General features: G+C 47.7%; 1 protein-coding gene across 1 annotated transcript in view; it reads right to left on the reverse strand.

The window, feature by feature from the left end:
* Window positions 1–5769: 5769 nt before the first annotated feature.
* CCN4 (cellular communication network factor 4) overlaps window positions 5770–18815 on the reverse strand; it is a 55222-nt gene continuing 42176 nt past the window's right edge. Inside the window, exons 3-5 of the mRNA XM_006276525.4 lie at window positions 17196–17453; window positions 13175–13368; window positions 5770–11417 (exon numbers count right to left, since the gene is read on the reverse strand). Of these exons, the coding sequence (XP_006276587.1) occupies window positions 11118–11417; window positions 13175–13368; window positions 17196–17453 (752 nt within the window). The 3' untranslated portion in view covers window positions 5770–11117. The remainder of the gene's footprint in view (window positions 11418–13174; window positions 13369–17195; window positions 17454–18815) is intronic.

An 18815-nucleotide genomic window follows, 5' to 3' on the forward strand; every position in this document is an offset into this window, starting at 1 on the left:
CTGTTCTCATGGGTGGCAGATGACAGAACAAGGTACAGTGATCTCAAGTTGCAGCAAGGGAAGTCTAGGTTAGATATTAGGAAGAATTTTCACACTAGGATGGTAGTAAAATACTGGAACAGGTTACCCAGAGAGGTGGGGAACTCTCCATCCTTGGAGGTATTTAAGACCTGGGTAGACAAAGCCTTGGCAGGGATTCATAGATTCATAGATGTTAGGGCTGGAAGGGACCTCAATAGATCATCAAGTCCAACCCCCTGCATAAGCAGGAAAGAGTGCTGGGTCTAGATGACCCCAGCTAGATACTCGTCTAACCTCCTCTTGAAGACCCCCAGGGTAGGGGAGAGCACCACCTCCCTTGGGAGCCCATTCCAGACCTTGGCCACGCAAACTGTGAAGAAGTTCTTCCTAATGCCCAGTCTAAATCTGTTCTCTGCTAGCTTGTGGCCATTATTTCTTGTAACCCCCAGGGGCGCCTTGGTGAGTAAAGCCTCACCAATTCCCTTCTGTGCCCCCGTGATGAACTTAAAGGCAGCCACAAGGTCGCCTCTCAACCTGCTCTTGCGGAGGCTGAAGAGGTCCAGGTGCCCCAGTCTCTCCTCGTAGGGCTTGGTCTGCAAGCCCTTAACCATAAGACTGGCCCTTCTCTGGACCCTCTCCAGGTTATCCGCATCCCTCTTGAAGTGCGGTGCCCAGAATTGCATGCAGTACTCCAACTGCGGTCTGACCAGCGCCCGATAGAGGGGAAGTATCACCTCCTTGCATCTATTTGTCATGCATCTGCTGATGCACGGTAAAGTGCCATTGGCTTTTCTGATGGCTTTGTCACACTGCCGACTCATGTTCATCTTGGAGTCCACTAGGACTCCAAGATCCCTTTCCACTTCTGTGCCACCCAGCAGGTCGTTTCCTAGGCAGTAGGTATGCTGGACATTTTTCCTCCCTAGGTGCAGCACTTTGCATTTCTCCTTGTTGAACTGCATTCTGTTGTTTTCTACCCACTTGTCTAACCTGTCCAGGTCTGCTTGCAGCTGTTCCCTGCCCTCTGGTGTGTCCACTTCTCCCCACAATTTGTGGGGTGATCTAGTTGGGGCTGGTCCTGCTTTGAGCAGGGGGTGGATGAGATGTGACCTCCACCCTTAACTTCCTATGATAATATGACCTTCTGCCCCTCACTCCTCCTTCAGCTGTGTGCCCTAAATTCATAACCATTGCATGGGGGCAGGGGGACCCTCCTGGCATGTCAGAGCAAGGTTTTTGACAAACCCCAATTGTGCAACTATGTAACCAAGGTTGCCCGAAACAGCAGCTGAAACCCTTAAGAGGAGCTTGACTGAAATTCTCTCTCAAATCTGGGGGGTGAGGGGAATACGTGCCAAAAGAAAAGTGCAGCAGATCATTGGGTTTTTTTTGAGCTGCTGCAGACTGTGGTCAGCCTATTAAGCAGTTCATTTTTCTTGCTGAAGAACAGGAAGCCATCCAATCCCTCTTGCCATACAAAGGGACCTGCTGGCACTTCTTGTGTAGCATGTGGTCGCCAGGACTAGGGGGTGGAAGGCTTTGGCAAGGAACGAGGCCTGCCCCACGCAACCAGCCTGCTGCCCGCGGTACTAAGGAACAGCATCTTCCCAGGCTGTGATAAACATGAAGGTGCAGCTCGAGCTAAACTTTTCTAACTTTTCAATCAATCCCTACATATCTTCCTCTCCTTACTGCTTGTATCGCATCCGCTCTTCGGCCTCCTAGTCTCTGCTGCTCCCTTGGACCCACGGTTCACCTGGTGAGTCTAGGCTGCGCAGCTGCAAGGGTCATGGTTGATTGGGCAGGCCTTGGATGGCTGTGCTGGATCCTGCTCTGAGATACCTATTGCTATTCTCTGTGTTAAAAGCTTCAGCACCTCCTGGAACAGTGGTCACCAACCTGGGGATCCCCATCTAAAGGTAGATCCCAGAGCCTCTCTTGGTAGATCCTGGGCTGGGGGAGCAGCTGGGTATGCATGCATGAGCACACCCACCACCCCCAGCCCCAGCAGGTCAATCTGGAGGAGAGAAGGGGTGGGGGCCAGATTGAGGCCTCCATGGTAAGTGGCTGACTGTGCAGCCCAGCCAGGAGCAGGGGAAGGTAAGTGGGGCCCCAGCCTGGCTAGGTGGTGGGAGGATTGGAGCCCAGGGGGGCTCCTCCAGGGATGTGGGGGATCCCTCCACATCTCTGCACCTCAAATCCCGCTGGAGCCGGCCACATGCAGGCGCAGATCAGCTCAGCAGGGACTCGTGGGGTCAGCCCCGGTCCGGCCAGGTCTGGGCCACCCCGTGGTCCAGGGGTGGGGCAGTGGGTGGGGGGAGGCAGTAGATCCTGGGGTGACCTTTGGTTCCAAAAAGTGATCTTCACCCTAAAAAGGTTGGAGATCACTATCCTAGAGGTTTTTGGATTTCATCACATTAACCAGACACCTGAAAGCTATATGGATTTGGTGCCACAGTCCCTCATGTGGTCTGGCCTGAAAAGCAATGAGCCTTCAGACCATGATCTGTTACAAAAGGTTTTATAGCACAGAGAGCAAAGATCTCCTCTGGGTCTTGAGTGGAGCAAAGAGCTCAGGTGAGACTAAAGTGCTGCAGTTTTATCAGTCTTTACTTGGTAACCGGGGCCCCGGGGCCTCTTGCCTGCACTCCAGCCAGAGAGCACAGGGTGATTTTTGGATCCCCGCGGGGTCCGAGGTTTTTATGAAGCACCTCTCTGGAGCTGCTGTGGGATGAGCTCTGAGTTGCGTGTTGGAAGGTGATTTAAAACTCGTTTCCTGCTTCGCCACTCTCCTGAGAAGCAGCCTTCCCTGCTGCTGCCTCTCCAACACCCCTGTTGTATTGAAGCGCTCTGGCAAGAGGAATTTAGGAGAGCATTATCAGCAAATGAAGGTAACTTTCTTACTTCAAAAGCAGCAGCACAACCTTGGGCAGACTCGTTGTCCTTGCCTGCTTGCTACCAGTGCAAGGAAGAAAGTTTGCAGGGGCTCGCTTGCAGCCAGTGCGCCAGTACCTTGTTATTCACTGCTGCAACTCGCAGGGCAGCTCCACTAGAGAACGTGGTCCCCTGCCCCGGCCGCTATCCAAACCTGCAGATGAAGGTCGACCACCATCCCCTGCCCCAGGCTATGGGCATCTGCTGTACAAAGGGGTTACTAGATGTCTGCACAGCTTTCTCCTCTCCCCTGGCTCCTAGCACAGTGGAGGAAGGGCAACGGTAGCAACATGCCCTCCCTTACTAAGGCAGGAGGCTGCACCGCTGCTGAATCCACCCAGCCCAAGGGATGTGGGCACTTGCGCCACAACCAGAGCACTCATCTAGATGTGGCTCTTGTGGTCACCAGTTGCGCTGAGCAGGAGAGCACAGTTGTGGGGAAAACTGCTTGCTTTCCTCCCCACGATTTGTAATCCTCTTTGTGTTGGGGTACTGTTTCACAGCCAGAAAGTGTCTGCCGCAGCGTTGGAAGCCTCCTGAAAGCCTGTCCTTGTCGGCTGCACCATGCACCAATGCTCGTGGACAGGCTGTGACCTGGACTTGCGTTGCCACGCTCTGCTTTACACTGTGAAACATCACTGCCATTTTCTCTACAGAACAGGGGCCCTTCCCCAGAACAGCTGTCGCTGCCGTGGTAGGCACAGTTTTAATATGCAAGTTTAGCTTTTCCACCGAACCAAGCAGAGGCTCTGAGTTGAACTCTCAGGCATCATCTTTAACTCCGAGAAACATCTTTACGCTCTATTTGAGAGTCCCACAGTGTTTCTGGTTATCCTATTATTTAAAGAGTACAGCTGATAACCTGTGTTCAATGCTAATTCTTCACAAATCAACACAGGAACTATCATAGAATCATAGAAAATTGGGGTTCGAAGGGATCTCAGGAGATCATCTAGTCCAACCCCCTGCTCAAAGCAGATCCAGCCCCATCTAGATCATCCCAAGCAGGGCTTTGTCTACCTGGGTCTTAAAAACCTCCAAGGATGGAGATTGCACCACCTCTCTGAGTAACCTGTTCCAGTGCTTTACTACCCTCCTAGTGAGAAAATTCTTCCTAATATCTAACCTGAACTTCCCTTGCTGCAACTTGAGACCATTGCTCTTTGTTCAGTCATCTGCCACCACTGAGAACAGTCCAGCTCCGTCCTCTTTGGCCCTCCCTTCTGGTAAAGGCTGCTATTAAATCCCCTCTCAGTCTTCTCTACTCCAAACTAAATAAACCCAGTTCCCATAGCCTCTCCTCATAAATCATGTCCCCCGGCCCCTGTGCCATTTTCACTGCCCTTTTCTGGACTCTCTCCAACTTGCCCCCACACCCTTTCTGTAACGGGGGGCCCAGAACTGGACACAGCACTCCAGACGTGGCCTCACCAGTGCTGAATAGAGGGGAATAATCACTTCCCTCTTCCTGCAGATTGGGATGGCTTAATGTTCCTGTGCCCTCAGTAAGGTTTCTTTAAAGTACAGCCAGCTCTCCTGGACTCCTCTCCCCCTCAGACTGGCTTCCCAGGGGATCTTGCCCACGATTTCCCTGAGCGAGTCAAAGTCTGCTTTTCTGAAGTCCAGGGTCCTTACTCTGATGCTCTCCTTCCTTCCTTTTCTCAGGATCCTAAACTCAATCATCTCGTGGTTGCTGCTGCCCAAGTTGCCATTCACTACTCCGTTCCCCAGCAATTCTTCCCTGTTTGTGAACAGCAGGTCAAGAAGAGCACTGCCCTTGTTTGCCTCTTCAACACTTACACCCAGAAGTTGTCCCCAACTCTCCAAAAACTTCCTGGCTTGCCAGTGCACTGCTGTATTGCCCTCCCAGCAGATGTCAGGGTGATTGGAGTCCCCCATGAGGACCAGGACTTGTGATCTGAAAACTTCTGCTAGCTGATTGAAGAAAGCCTCATCCACCACTTCCTCCTGGTCTGGTGGTCTATAGCAGACCCCCACCACAACATCACCCTTGTTGCTCTCTACTCTGACCTTAATTCAGAGACTTTCAGCAGGCCTGTCTCCAGTTTTATACTGGAGCTCTGAGCAATCAAATGGCTCGTTTACATAAAGTACAACTTGTCCTCCTCTGCCTGTCCTTCCTGAACCATTTGCCCCCATCCATGACAGTGCTCCAGTCATGCAAGCTCCCACCACATCTCTGTTACTCCAATCATGCCATAGTTCATTGACTGTGTGAAGACTTCCAGTTCTTCCTGCTAGTTTCCCATCCTCTGTGCATTTGTGTACAGACACCTAAGGTGACCAGCCGATTGCTCTGCTTTCTCAGGATGAATGAGACCTCCCCTGCTGTCCATCTGCTTTCCCAGAGCTGAATGGAGTCAAGAGGAGGCTCAGCATCTCTTGGAGCACCTTCAGGGAGACTTCTATCACCTGAAGCGCTGGATTTGGCTGATGGTGGCATTTGCCATCTCATATATGGTCCATCTAGGCCATAAAGACCGACCGCAAAAGGGTAGCTGACAGCACCATCTCTACAGCATCTGTTTTCAGCTTTGCTCCAGCGAAGTGAGCAGCAAAACGCTAGGATGGGAAATGTATAATGGACTGAGGAGGAGATGCAAGTTGGAAAGGCCGCACACGGCTGTCGTATACTCACACTAAGATCAAGGCCTCCTACAGCCTTTTCATTTCCTGCAGCTTCATGTTGAGAGATGCAAAGAAAGAGGAGGAGGAGGAACATGTCTTATAAATATACAAATATGTGCACACATTTTCTTAAAGCTTCTGAATAAGGAGACAGTTGCATAGTAATTCAGTGTTGAACCATTTCAATGGTTATTTATTACCTTTGCTGCATAGCTGTATTATTCCAGCCGTAAAGCCAACATCCATATTGTATGAACAAGTATCATACTTTGAATTACACACGTTTTTACATCTCTTAGACTTCCCAACCCTAGGCTAGTTTGTCTTTCCAATAGATTGCTATATGCTTCAGGATGTAAGTGTTACAAAAATAGCTCTGTAAGATGATTTAAATGAGAGTCACAGTTTGAAATGATATGTGTATGGGTGAGGATGTCCTTGTATATAATAAAAACACTAATCATTCGGTTCCCTTCATTTTAATGTACTTCTCTTTTTAAAGTACCTTCTGACTTTTTATCCTCTAAAAGAAACCAGGAAAAATATCACAGTGCCTTAATTTAAAAGACTGCATAGTGTTTGTGAACTCTGCAGCCTCCCACGCTACCTATATATCGAGAACAATACTCAGGATCTTACTATTAGCAACGTAATAATTGGAGTACAGTGTGCTTTGTTCTGAATAATAATTCTCAGTATTTTAAATATACTTGACTCGGTGCAGAGGCACCTCGTTTTAATATACTTGAGACTTTCTATTCTGCATCAAAGGTGCACGTTGCTTGTAGAGGCTGTAGACCAGCCGTGCTTGATCTTTCATCCCGACGGAGGGAAAGTTCTCAATGAGGGGCTGCTGCTTCAGCCTCTGAGCCATATTTACACTAGCATGGGTGTTTGCTTTCCTGGGGACAAGAAGCAGCAGCACACCTTGATGTTCTGCTCATGGACTTGCTGACCTGCTCAGGTCCCTTCTGACCCTACCGACTATGAAACCTTGAGCCACTGCTACTTGTCCCTGGGGAACATCTGTGCCACATGTCCTCTGGAGTGCGGCAGGTTACCCCGGGTGGGGTAGGGGACTGTGCTGGCCCCAGCAGCCTTTGCAGGTCCCCAGGACCTCAGAGGTGATCTCTCAGGATCAACCCCCTCCACCCAAACACTGCTACCATGCAGCACAGGGAACACCTGAATGTGCAGTGTGTGCACAAATCGCATGTGCAGTGTGTGCACTTATTGCACACCTGAATGTGCAGTGTGTGCACATATCACACAGCATTGCTTATCTGGACACAGCCCTTGAATTTTGCCATTGCCTTCAGCCAGAGTAGATGCCAAACATAAGTGCATTGAGGTCACTGTGCAGAGGGCAGCAGTTCTCAACCTTTTTAGGCTTGACACATCCCTAAAGAGACTCAAGACACCACTTGAAAAATGACAGCTCTTAGTTTTCATTCTTTTTTTGCCTACGGAAAAATTGTACAGCAGCTTTTCTACTGCAGAGAATTCAGAAAGACTAAAACTATGGATTTCTCTCTGAAATCTCTGGGGTTATTTGTAAGTCATGTTTGCAAACCTACCAGTGCTCACATTGTGTGACACCCTACAGCACCCTTGAAGGCACTCCAGGATGCTGTGGGACCTTGGTTGAGAATCACTGGCACAGGGTAAAGAGGATTTGGGCTGCATTGTCTTGCTTTAGGATGGATTGCAGAATTGCCACCTTGCTTCCCTTCACAGTATCCCAGTTCCAGCCTTTATCTAGCATCAGATCTGGGCTCACTATTTCCTCCACTGTATCTTCATATTACTCTAGCTGACCCCAGTGGAGGTCAGGACCCCTTGTACTAGACACTGTTCATATAGAAAGAGATGGTCCCTGTCCCAAGGAATCTATACTCGCCTGCTGTCAACAGGCACTGCACTTATCCTGGGAAATGCCTTTTGTCCTGGGATCTTCCAGACCTTCACACCCATTCTGCTTCAAGGACATGTGAAATATGCCCGATAATATATGCTAACGCTCCCCCTGCTATGTGGGGGGGTCTGAGTTAATTGTAGCTCATTTAACTTAATTGTTGTTCATTCCAGGGACAAGCTTGGCAGGTGTGTGCTCTCCCTTGCCACCTACCCGCTGACAAGCAGCAATGCAGCTGAGCAGGGCTGTGCCACTCCTGTTTGGATCAAAGGCAAAACCTGGGACAATCAGGGCAGCTTGAAATGAGACAACTGTTTGCAGCCTATGTAGGATGGATGGACAACCCATGAGAGCATTACTGTCCCATTATCGTAAGTACTGGACCAGAGAGCTCAAGGGCCAAAGTTCCTGGGAGTTTGTTGCAGAGCCAGGAAGTGTCCGGAGTCGCAGTCCGCAGCTAGGGAGTCGGGCACTTTTCTCTCCCCCAGAGCTCTGCTAGAAACAAAGCACAGAATCGGCTGGAAAAAAGCTCTGCGGTTCAAAGACATTTGCTTCGCTGAGCACAAGTTTCTGCTAGAGCTGCAGGTCACGTGCCTGCTCACAGTGGCTTCTTTCAGCTCTTGAGGAAGGCAGTGCTTGCTGGCCTTAGCCAGGAGTTGGTCACAGCGCTGGCAGCATGCAGGTAGATCACAGCATTGAAGACGGTAAGCATAGGCACCGTCTGGCATGACTCTGGCTGGGGTCCACCCAGGGGCTGTGTTGCTTTGTCATGTTCTTCACTAGGGCTTGTCGATGTGACAGTAAATCTGTGAGCAAGTTGTATGTGCACAGGTGTGGTGCAGCATATGTAGGGACGTGTGGACTCACCAATGCACACCAAAGAGCACATCTGTTGCTTTACCAACCACCCTGAGCCAAAGCACTGTATATGAGCACTCCCAACTGCTGCAGAAGTCAAAATCCAGGTCTTCACCTCTGAGTACAGGGGCAGTGAGAGAGGGAGCCCCAGATATTCATTGCCTCCCACTTGGATCCATGGCTTGATGTCTGTCTTCGGGCCCCTTTCTCTTACTGCATTCTTATGCCGGTGTTTCAGTGGACCCATGCTTGCTCATGCAGGTTTACTAGAGATCATTTGGGGTAAATCAGGCATGGCCTTCAGACCCTTCAATGAGGCTGCAGGCAGATGCAGCCTCAGCACCGTGGAGGCCTTGTACTCCCCGAATGCCAGGATTTTGCATCTTTGCCTCTTGATGTTATTTGGGTAGAGGCAAGGCAGAGAGTGAAGCTTCTTGCCCTGGTTCCCGACTACAGCAGCCAATCTGCCCTGTTGTCAGAGATATCAGTGAAGCATCCCAAAAATCTAAATAAGAAATGCGAAGGGAAGCAGAGATAAGTGATGATCTGCATCTTCTGATACACATGAAGTGGAAAAATCCTGACATCCTTGCCAGGACAGAAGTCCTACGGAAGGGCATGATGTGCCCAGGCATAAGGAAAAACCCGACAGTAGAGCCTCAGCTGGTGTGAACTGTCAAGCTCCCTTCATGGATTTGCAGTGACCTCCCCACAGTCTCTAGCTGGGAGATGCAATAGGCTGGGTGGCTTCCAATATAGTCTTTTCACTACTCTAGGCACTAGGGAGACTAAATGGATAGCCTTGGTGCTGCGGGCAAGCAGGGGGAGAGCTGAAGAGGCAATGGGAATGAACAAAAGGCAGATCTGAAACAAATGGAAAATGAGAGTTGTGGGTCTGTAGTACGATGCTCTTCAGCTGACGATGTACAGTGCAGAAAAAAAATCTCTCCCTTTGAATTTCTGTCTATGAGAAATGTTCATCCCCATTTTGGTCATGCTTAGGAAAAACCTCTGGAGCTCAGTTTACCTTTGGTGGAAGTGTGTAAGGAATACATTTATCTATATATATTTTACATAGGAATTATATTGTGTGGCTAGCAATAGTAGGAAACATAAGAGTAGCGCAGGGGGAAAGATGCTTATTTTCCCTCTGGCTAATTTACCCTGACCTCCTCACCATCCCCACTGTCTCTTCATCTGGCTGGAAGTGTTAAACTCATGTGAAAATCAGTAACCGATCCAGACAGTCTGCATCCTCTAAAGTGCATAGTTTTGGCACTGCAAGTTCAGGGAAAAGCCTTCAATATACTTCAGTGATGAATGACTTTATTACCCATTTTGCTAGTGACAGGCCAGTTCTTGGCACGTGCAGCATTTGGGCTTCTAACTCCTTTTGCAGAATTTCACATAGATTTTTACTTTAATTTTTAGCCAACAGCCAGCACCTGATGCTGTGCCCTAGTCAGCTGGGCCCTAGATTTCTGCTCCACTCATCTACACTCTTCGGTGGAGCAGATAACAAGTGTGTAGGTCACACTTCCATGAACATTACACCTACTCCATGCTGTGGAAAAGGGCTTTCAATTCCACATAACATGCGGATGAGAACCAGGCTTCAGAGATTAGCATTGCCTGTGGGTAATAGCATGGAGAAGGGGCATTGCAGCTTCCATACCTAAAGCTGACCATGGCCGGAGGGAAGGAAAGGCTTACCAGACCTCAGTGGTACTATTCTGCTTCACTCCTCCCTGGTCTCCATGTGATTGCTCTATGGATCTCACATGGAGAAGACATGCATGCTTGCTTCCCACAGCTTGGTGAAGCTCTCCTGGGAGCAGAAATGAAATGCAGTGCTGTATTATCTTCCCTGGAGAGCCACTATATTGGCGGTGATCACCTTGGATTCAGTGCAGCCAGATTGCTAGGGATCTGGGGCTGAGATCAGAAGTCCAAGGGCTTTATGAGGACCTCCTCATGGCTTCCTAGCAATCCAGAAGTGCTCTGGCAGGCCCTGCAGCTAATTTAAGCAATAATCGTTGCATAAAGGATCTTGGGGCTAGTGAGTGGCATAAGGTGAGGGAATCTCCATCTAGGCAAGTTGGAGAAATGTCGTTCTCTTCAAGTCCTTCCTCCCAGGGATTTAACCGTACGGTGTGCTCCAAACAGAAGTAGAACATGATGTTCTTTGGGGTGAGCTCAGTTATATTGGCTTTGGCTTGAGGTCAGCCAAAATCTGGGCCAAAGTGGTGTTACCCATTTTGCACCTTGGAGCAGAGGTTTCCTTGAGAGGACAGTGAAAAAACCGGAGCATAGCCCACTGGTTAAGCTGTACCATTGTAGTAAACCCACATACTTATTTCTCTAGTGTAGATGCAGCCTTCAGGAATTAGTTTCTTTGCTGCTCTTTTAATATTGTTGCCATCCACAGCAGATCAATGCTAACACTTGTGTTGTTTAAGTCATGGGATCTGAGAAACATGGTTACATTTGATTACTTGGCATGTGATTAATGAAAGGGGGCTCTGGCCATTGTTAACAGATGGAAGGTTGCTACTCTGCACATCTAAAATCTCTACAAAATAATAATAATAATAATGTGCTGAGCAAAGGGGATTTTACCTTCCTGCTTGGAAAAACAAAATGTTACATTAGCACCGGATGAAAGATTTTCTTTTTTTTTTTTTTTATTTTAAAACCTCTGTAAAATCAGAGCAATGGGTCATTCCAGCATTCAGCCAATTTAATTAGCGATCTCGGAGTAATCGTGGTAATGTGCCAAATCAGCAAAGATGTCATTGGGGTTCTTGCAGTTCAGGTTGCAAAAGCAAGCGTTGATCCACATGATTTTCCAGGAAAACCCAGTTCCGCCTGGGCACTCAAAACTCACTTCAATGGTCTTTGACTTGTAGGGTGTGCAACACCTGTCGTCTGTGCAGACCCCACAGTATTTTGGTCTGTATGTTTTTTTGCTCACGCAGCCTGAAATGGTGTAGTTCATCGGTTCATCAGCTCTATAGACAGCCAAGCATTTCTTCCCAGGCTAGATCAGGGCGGGAGGGCAGAAAGAGAGATAAAGATTAAATTCTTTGTTCGTGAATCTTAATTGTCTTTTTCTATCTGCCTTAGCTACCTTCTTCCAAGCACTAGCACTTCCTTTATGTTAGCAGTAAATCCGGTCAGAAATGTAAAAGTAAATGGTGAAAAACAATGACATTTCTGACTCGCTTCCATTTCTTAGGATTCAAAATGGGATTCGTTTGCATTTATTTTTATAGAATATATTTCCAATTCTTTTTTAGTTTTGAAATGTCATTCCCTCCCATTCTCCTTTTCTATCACTGAGTGCAATAACATGAATAAATAATATCCAAGGTTAGTATTTTTCCTTTTTTTTCCCCTCGGTTTGTTTAATTTCCAAGCTCAACTTTGCAAAACTTCCCCAACTTTGGCAAAGTCATCAAGTGGCAGACTTTTCTTTTTCCCTTTGCCATTTAATCTTCTTTTTTTCCAAGGTGATCAGGTTGGCTGAAGAGTTGGAGCAGGAAAAGATGAGTTAAAAAAAAATCCAACCAACCTGTGGACGTAATTCACTTTGGAGGAACAAAGCATGTGTTCAAAATTTTGAAAACTAAACTCAATGTCAAATCTAAAAAAAAAGGTTTCACTTAATAACACTTCCCTATCAAAAATTGTAGGAAAAAAAATATTAAAATGTTGTTTTTCCATGACGCATTCAATTTCTGATAAAAACACAATGGAAAACCTTCAACCAGCTGTAATTAGCAGTTCTCATCTGTTTTATTAGGTTAGCATTGTTACACCACATTTCAGCCCAGCTTGAAGGTCCAGAACAAATGTGTATGTGCCACTTAAATGTTACTTACAGCTTAATTTCAAGCTATGAGGACAGGTATCAGCAGAAAGATTGCACGGCTTTGGCCATGCTTCTCAGTAAAACACAAGCTCATTTTTGTTTTGAACCAATGTAAGACCCCCAAATCTTGCCATCCTGAATTATTCACCAAATGACAAATTTAGCCTGAAGGCATGGACCATTCACCATTTGCATTGTGGATTCAAGAATCAAACTGATTCTTCAGGGAGGAAAGGAAGAAACTTTTCAAAAGAAAGCTGGTCTTACCGCTGACCAGGGAACAATATTCCAAGTTCACTTTTGTTGGAAGATTGACCTCATTCACACAAATCAAAGCAAATGCAACCCCCCTCTCCCCCCTACAACCACCACCCTACCCCTCCCCTCCCTTTAATTTTCAGGACTTTGAATGTCATCAGTCATAGACTACTTTACACATCCCTCATTGGGAAATTCATATGGATTTGTGCACCTGGAAATGTACTTCCCCCATCCCTCCCTGGTTGCAGGCGGAAAGTTTCCACAGTTATAGCTACATAGAAAGATGCCTCGCAGCTTCCCATCAGGCTTTTTGTTAGCTGAGTTATGGGCGAATCTGAACTAGTGATTGGCACAGGCGCCTATGCTGCTGTCACTTCCAGGGGCTCCTGAGTGGCTTTAAGCAATCCTCCCACAATGGGAGTTGTTCATATCCAGGATATGAATAGAGTTGCTGGTGGTATGTGGAGACATGCTGACCTATCCCCACCTCAGCCAGAATGCATTTAGGTCAAAGCATGCATTTGCTAATCATGGCATTCCCATCACTTTTGTTTGCAAAAGGTCACCATCACGCTTTCCAAAGGGCAGCCCTCCCAGGGCACACTCACAGCATGTTTTTGGCCAATCAGTGACCTGGAAGAGAAGCTGGGAAGTGGTCCTACCTTAATGTGTTTGGTTATATCCGCTTCACACGGCCGCAAGTTGCAGAGGCGACTTTCTTTCATGAGCTGGCACTGCGGGTTATCGTTGGAAATTCTTGTTGCTATCCCCAGCCCGCAGGTCTTCGAGCAGGGGCTCCAGGACGAGGTGTGAACAATACAGTTCTTCTGCCAGGATTCATTCTCTCCCGCATAAGCTATGGAACAGATTAACATTCATTACTCATTGGGACAGGTTGCTACATACATGTCCCTTCTAGGTCTCTCTCTATAGTTAGGCCAATAAACCAATGAATAATTACATTGAACGGACATAGAGTCCATGGGGCCGGATGCAATGCATCCAACAGTGCTGAGGGAATTGGCTGATGTGATTGTAGAGCCATTAGCCATTATCTTAGAAAACTCGTGGCAAAAGGGGAGGTCCCAGACTACTGGAAAAGGACAAATATAATGCCCATTTTTAAAAATGGGAAGAAGGAGGATCCAGGAAACTATAGACCAGTCAGCCTCATCTCAGTCCCCAGAAAAATCATGGGGCAGATCCTCAAAGAAGCCATTTCTAAGCACTTGGAGGAGAAGAAGGTGATTAGGAACAGTCAGCACGGATTCACCAAGAGCAAGTCATGCCTGCCCAACCTCATTGCCTTCTATGATGAGATGACTGGCTCCATGGATACAGGGAAAACAGTGGACATACTATACCTTGACTTTACCAAGGCTTTTGATACCATCTCCCACAGCGTTCTTGCAAGCAAGCTGAGGAAGTCTGGGTTGGATGAATGGACTGCAAGGTGGATAGAAAGCTGGCTGGATTGTTGGGCTCAGTGAGTAGTAATCAATGGCTCAATGTCTAGCTGGCAGTCAGTATCAAGTGGAGTGCCCCGGGGGGTCGGTCCTGGGACCGGTTTTGTTCAATATCTTCTTTAATGATCTGGAAGATGGGATGGGTTGCATCCTTAGCAAGTTTGTGGATGACACCAAGCTGGGAGGAGTAGTAGATACAGTGGAGGTTAGGGCTAGGGTTCAGAGTGACAAATTGGAGGATTGGGCCAAAATAAAGCTCATAAGATTCAACAAGGACAAGTGCAAAATGCAAAACAATCCCATGCACTGCTACAGCCCAGGGACTGACTGGTTGGGCAGCAGGTCCTCAGAAAAGGACCTGAGGGTTACAGTGGACAATAAGCTGAATATGAGCCAGCAGTGTGCCTTTTGCTGTGAAGAAGCCTAGCAGCATACTGGGCTGCATTAGTAGGGGCATTGCCACCATATCGAGGGAAGTAATTATTCTTCTTTATTCTGCACTGGTGAGGCCACATCTGTAGTACTGTGTCCAGTTTTGGGCCCCCCACTACAGAAAGGATGTGGACAAATTGGAGAGAGACTAGCAGAGGGCAACAAAAATGGTTCAGGGGCTGGGGCACATGACTTATAAGGAAAGGCTGAGGGAACTGGGTTTATTTAGTCTGCAGAAGAGAAGATGGACGGGGGATTTAATAGCAGCCTTCTACTACCTTAAGGGGGGGATTCAAAAGAGGATGGAGATGGACTGTTCTCAATGGTGGCAGATGACAGAACAAGCAACAAACAGTCTTAAGTTGCAGCAAGGGAAGTTTAGATTGGATAAAACACTGGAAGAGGTTACCCAGAGAGGGTGTGGACTCTCCATCCTTGGAGGTTTTTAAGACCCAGTTAGACAAAGCCTTAGCTGGGATGATATAGATGGGGATGACCCTGCGATGAGCAGGGGATTGGACTAGATGACCTTCTGAGGTCCCTTCCAACCTGAATTTTCTGATGCTTTGATTCTAGAGTCACAGACAAGTAGAGCTGGAAGGGACCTTGAGAAGTCATCTAGTTGAACCCCTGCCTGAGTCAGGATCATTCTTATCCAGACCATCCTATAAAAATCCATTTTCTAACCTCTTAGCAAATCTACACCGTCAACCCTGACACAACAGAAGACATAACACCCTAATCTGCCACTGGTAAAGCAGGGGGGGCCACAGCAGCCAAAGTCCTGCTGCTGCAAAGGTTGTTAATATACCCTCAAGGCCCAAGAAGAGGTCCACATTCTGCTTGACTCTGCTTTTCTACTAAACTCAAATTTTGTCTCCCCCTCATCTCCACACAGTGTCCTTACTGAGACCTAATTGATGGTCTCTGTGGGGCAGGGACTGTCTCTATAGCACCTAGCACAGTGGGCCCCCTTCTTTGTTTCTGGCTCCCAGATGCAACCATGCATGGATAATTGAAGCTGCCAATGCAGGACAGAGATGAGACTGGAACCATTGGAGATGGTTTAGATACCGCTGATTCTGCTTTAAACAGGAGTTGGCTTAGATGGCCTTCTGAGGGCCCTTCTAGCCCTGTTCTATGAAGTTTAATTTTTCTGCTGATTTATGATTGATAGTCCATGACTGATGGTTTCATGGCTAAGGGATCTGGTATGCAGTTAGAGCCTTTCATTTGTAGACAGGGGAGGACACATCGGCACACTGGATTGGAAGGGGCCTGCAGCCCATCAGGCCCGTTCCCTGACTTGGCAGACAACCATTTGTCCAAAAGACACACAGGAGCACCTATTCTGGTTCCTCTTGCATACCGCAGCTGGAGAAGACCTTATTCAAAAAAGCCCTGTGTCTCACAGAAAATAAAAAGCAAAAGAGATGGGAGCACTGCCAGTGCACTGGGCATGGCAGTGAATAGCCCACTAGGAGCCACTCAGAACCAGGCTGGTCTCAACTTGTAATGCATTCACACACTGTAGTGCAGGCTTCCACAAACAGATACTGAGGGACGGTCCCTACCCTGAAGGATGTCTATTCTAGATAGACAAGACAGCCAAAGGAAGTATTATTGCCTCCATTTTACAGGTGGAGAACTGGGCCGCAGAGATTAAGGCCCAGCTCCTCCAAGAAAACCAAAGTAAGTTAGACATCTAGGTTTCCTGGAGGATCTGAGTCTACGGGACTTGCCCAGAGTTATACAAGGATCTGGAGTTAAGAACTGAACACCAATTGCTTGAACTCGAGTGCAGGGCCTCACCTGTGCTTTGGACTGTTTGAAGATGATGAAGGATGGTCCAGGGATCAGGGCACCAAGACTTGGGAACACTAAATTCAAGTGCCTCCCTCACCTGACATCCAACAACACCGAGTGAATCGCTGCTCTGGCCTCAGTCCCTTTGTGTACGATCATGATAATACAATTTCCCCTCCTCGCTGAGCTTCCATGAGCATGAATACACATTAAAACATACATGTTGTATTGGGGAGGGTTGTGGTGGGGGGCATATAAGTATGTAAGGGGGTAGTGTACCGTCCATGCCCTCAGGTAAACAGGGTTGATACAATGTATCTGAATTCCACCTTTACGTTGAAATACTCCAGACGCTGCATAGAGCAGATCTCACAGAAATGGTGACGTTGGGGTATGCAGTGACACAAGAGTGGTCTGAAATGTTCTTTGAACTAGAAGTGGGCTCAGGATGGCATAGGTCAGCTCCAACCTGTCTCCAACTTTGGGGCTGCTCAGATTCAGGGTGACAGAAGCCAGCCAGAAAGCTTCCATCCCAGTCCTGTTTATCTCAAAATTCAAGGCTGCCTGGCTTCAGTTTGGGCCCCTCTCTACTTTGGATGCCCAGCCCAGAACGGGACAAAAGCAAAGTTAATGGGACAAAAGCAAAGTTCCCCCATGCTAAAAGCTATTCTTTTTAGAGAAGCCTTTGCCCACCTAGCTCTGACTGCTGAAAGTGTCAGCAGCACCTAAGAGTTTTGGATAAAGCTATCCAGCATCTCTGTGGATGGACTTGAACGCATCTATGATGGGCACTGCTGTATAATGCACACTGAGACTTCTCTGTGGCTGAGCCACATGGAGTAGGAGTCTGCTACAGCAGCCAGGTAAGCTACCAGATGCTTGAGTGCATGGAGTGGAGACCCACGACTCAGGTTTTAAGGTTCCCTGGGTTCAAATCCCAGCTCTAGCCAAGTCAATGCTCACTCTGTAGGCGCTATACCTGCAGAGGAGATGTGTCGTGGAGACGTCTTCCTGATCCTCCTGGAGTCGTCGCAGATCCACTGCTCGCAGCACTTGCCTGCCATCTTAATTTGCTTTGGGTTCGGGCACCAGACGAGTGGGGGGCGCGAATTTACACACATCGGGATACAGCCCACAGCCCCATTAATGCACGTGCAGTTGTACTTGCAGCTGGGCTGGAAGGAATCTCCGTTCCTGTACCTGATGCCATTGAGGACACAACCCACCCCTGAAATTTCTACAACAAGATGAGAAAGAGAGAGAAGGCGATTAAAATAGCAAACAGTTACAAGTAACCAATCTCTTTAAAGGGGCATTCTCCAGCCTGACTGGACCAGCGTTTAAAGGTGCCAGCATCACACGATCAATGCAGATAGGGAAAATTTGAGGCCTTATGCTCAGAGATGAGTGAAACTCAAGAGTTTTGCAGGAAATTCTGCCCTTAACAGATCCTGTTTCCATTTTGAATTAAAAAAAAAACGAAAACAGATATTGTCAAGTATTTAGGTTCCCAATAACACTCCTTGTTTTGAAATGGGATTTCAAATATTTTTAACATTTTTATACTTCTCTTTCTCACACAATGTCATGAACTGTTAGGAGGAACGGTCCTTAACATGACATTTCGTATCTTTTGGGGGTCACGTGATGATGCACTGTAATGTGTCACCTTGCCAGCAAAGTGCAACAGTTCGATTATTATATATTTTTTAACATTAAACGGTTGACCAGGTTCATCCCCACACAAGCAGGAAGTGCTTGGATGTAGAGACTAAAAGAAAATGCTTTGTACTTCACTACAGAGCAGCTTTCCCATTTTGCAGAACTGGCTCTGATGCGGCAGTAAGCCTGTGACATGAAGGCTGCGGTTTCATAGCCCGTCACAGAGAGGCAGCACGCTCACGTTACTACTGTTAGGTTTCAGTGTTGGTTAAAGACAGGGCTGAGTCAGAGCCTGCTTTAGCTGGGCAATCAGCGGAAATGTTGGCTTCTAACACTGGAACGGCCTCTTCTCTTTCTACTGAATTGAACAAACCTCCCAAGTTGAATGGCCTTCCTTCTGATAAACTGGAGCAGCTTGCACTCCAAACAGAATTAAATTTCCATGGCCTGTGCCCATCTGCAATTCTGACCTTGTGTCTTGTCTTTGGTTTTGTCACACTGGGCAGGCATCTCCAGGCATGGATCCAAAGTGGGTGCAGTGACACGGTCACACCTCCCTTTTCGACTGTATGGGGGGGGCACAGAAGCCAGGCGCTTGTTTTAAGGGCCCAAGGCAGGTAGGAATCCTGCCCCATCATGTCTACTCCACAGCTTGCAGGTTAGGGCACTCTCCTGGGATTTAGGTGGCATGAGTCCAAATCCCCTGAATCTGGGAAGGAGAAGGGGACTAGATCTCAGCTGTTCAATGTCCTGGGCAAGTGCTCTAACCATTAGGGATTTTACAGACAATCAAGATCCTGCTGCTGTTGCTGCTATCTGCTGCCTACCTGCTCAGGTTTGGAGTCCTAAGACGGCTGTGACTTCTGCAGCCAGGAGCAAAAGGGATTCTGGGCAGACAGAGGCATCTTAACGCAGGCTAAAAGTCCCCTTTGAATGA

This window comes from Alligator mississippiensis, chromosome 3 (genome assembly GCF_030867095.1).
Source record: "Alligator mississippiensis isolate rAllMis1 chromosome 3, rAllMis1, whole genome shotgun sequence".
NCBI classification, from domain to species: domain Eukaryota; kingdom Metazoa; phylum Chordata; order Crocodylia; family Alligatoridae; genus Alligator; species Alligator mississippiensis.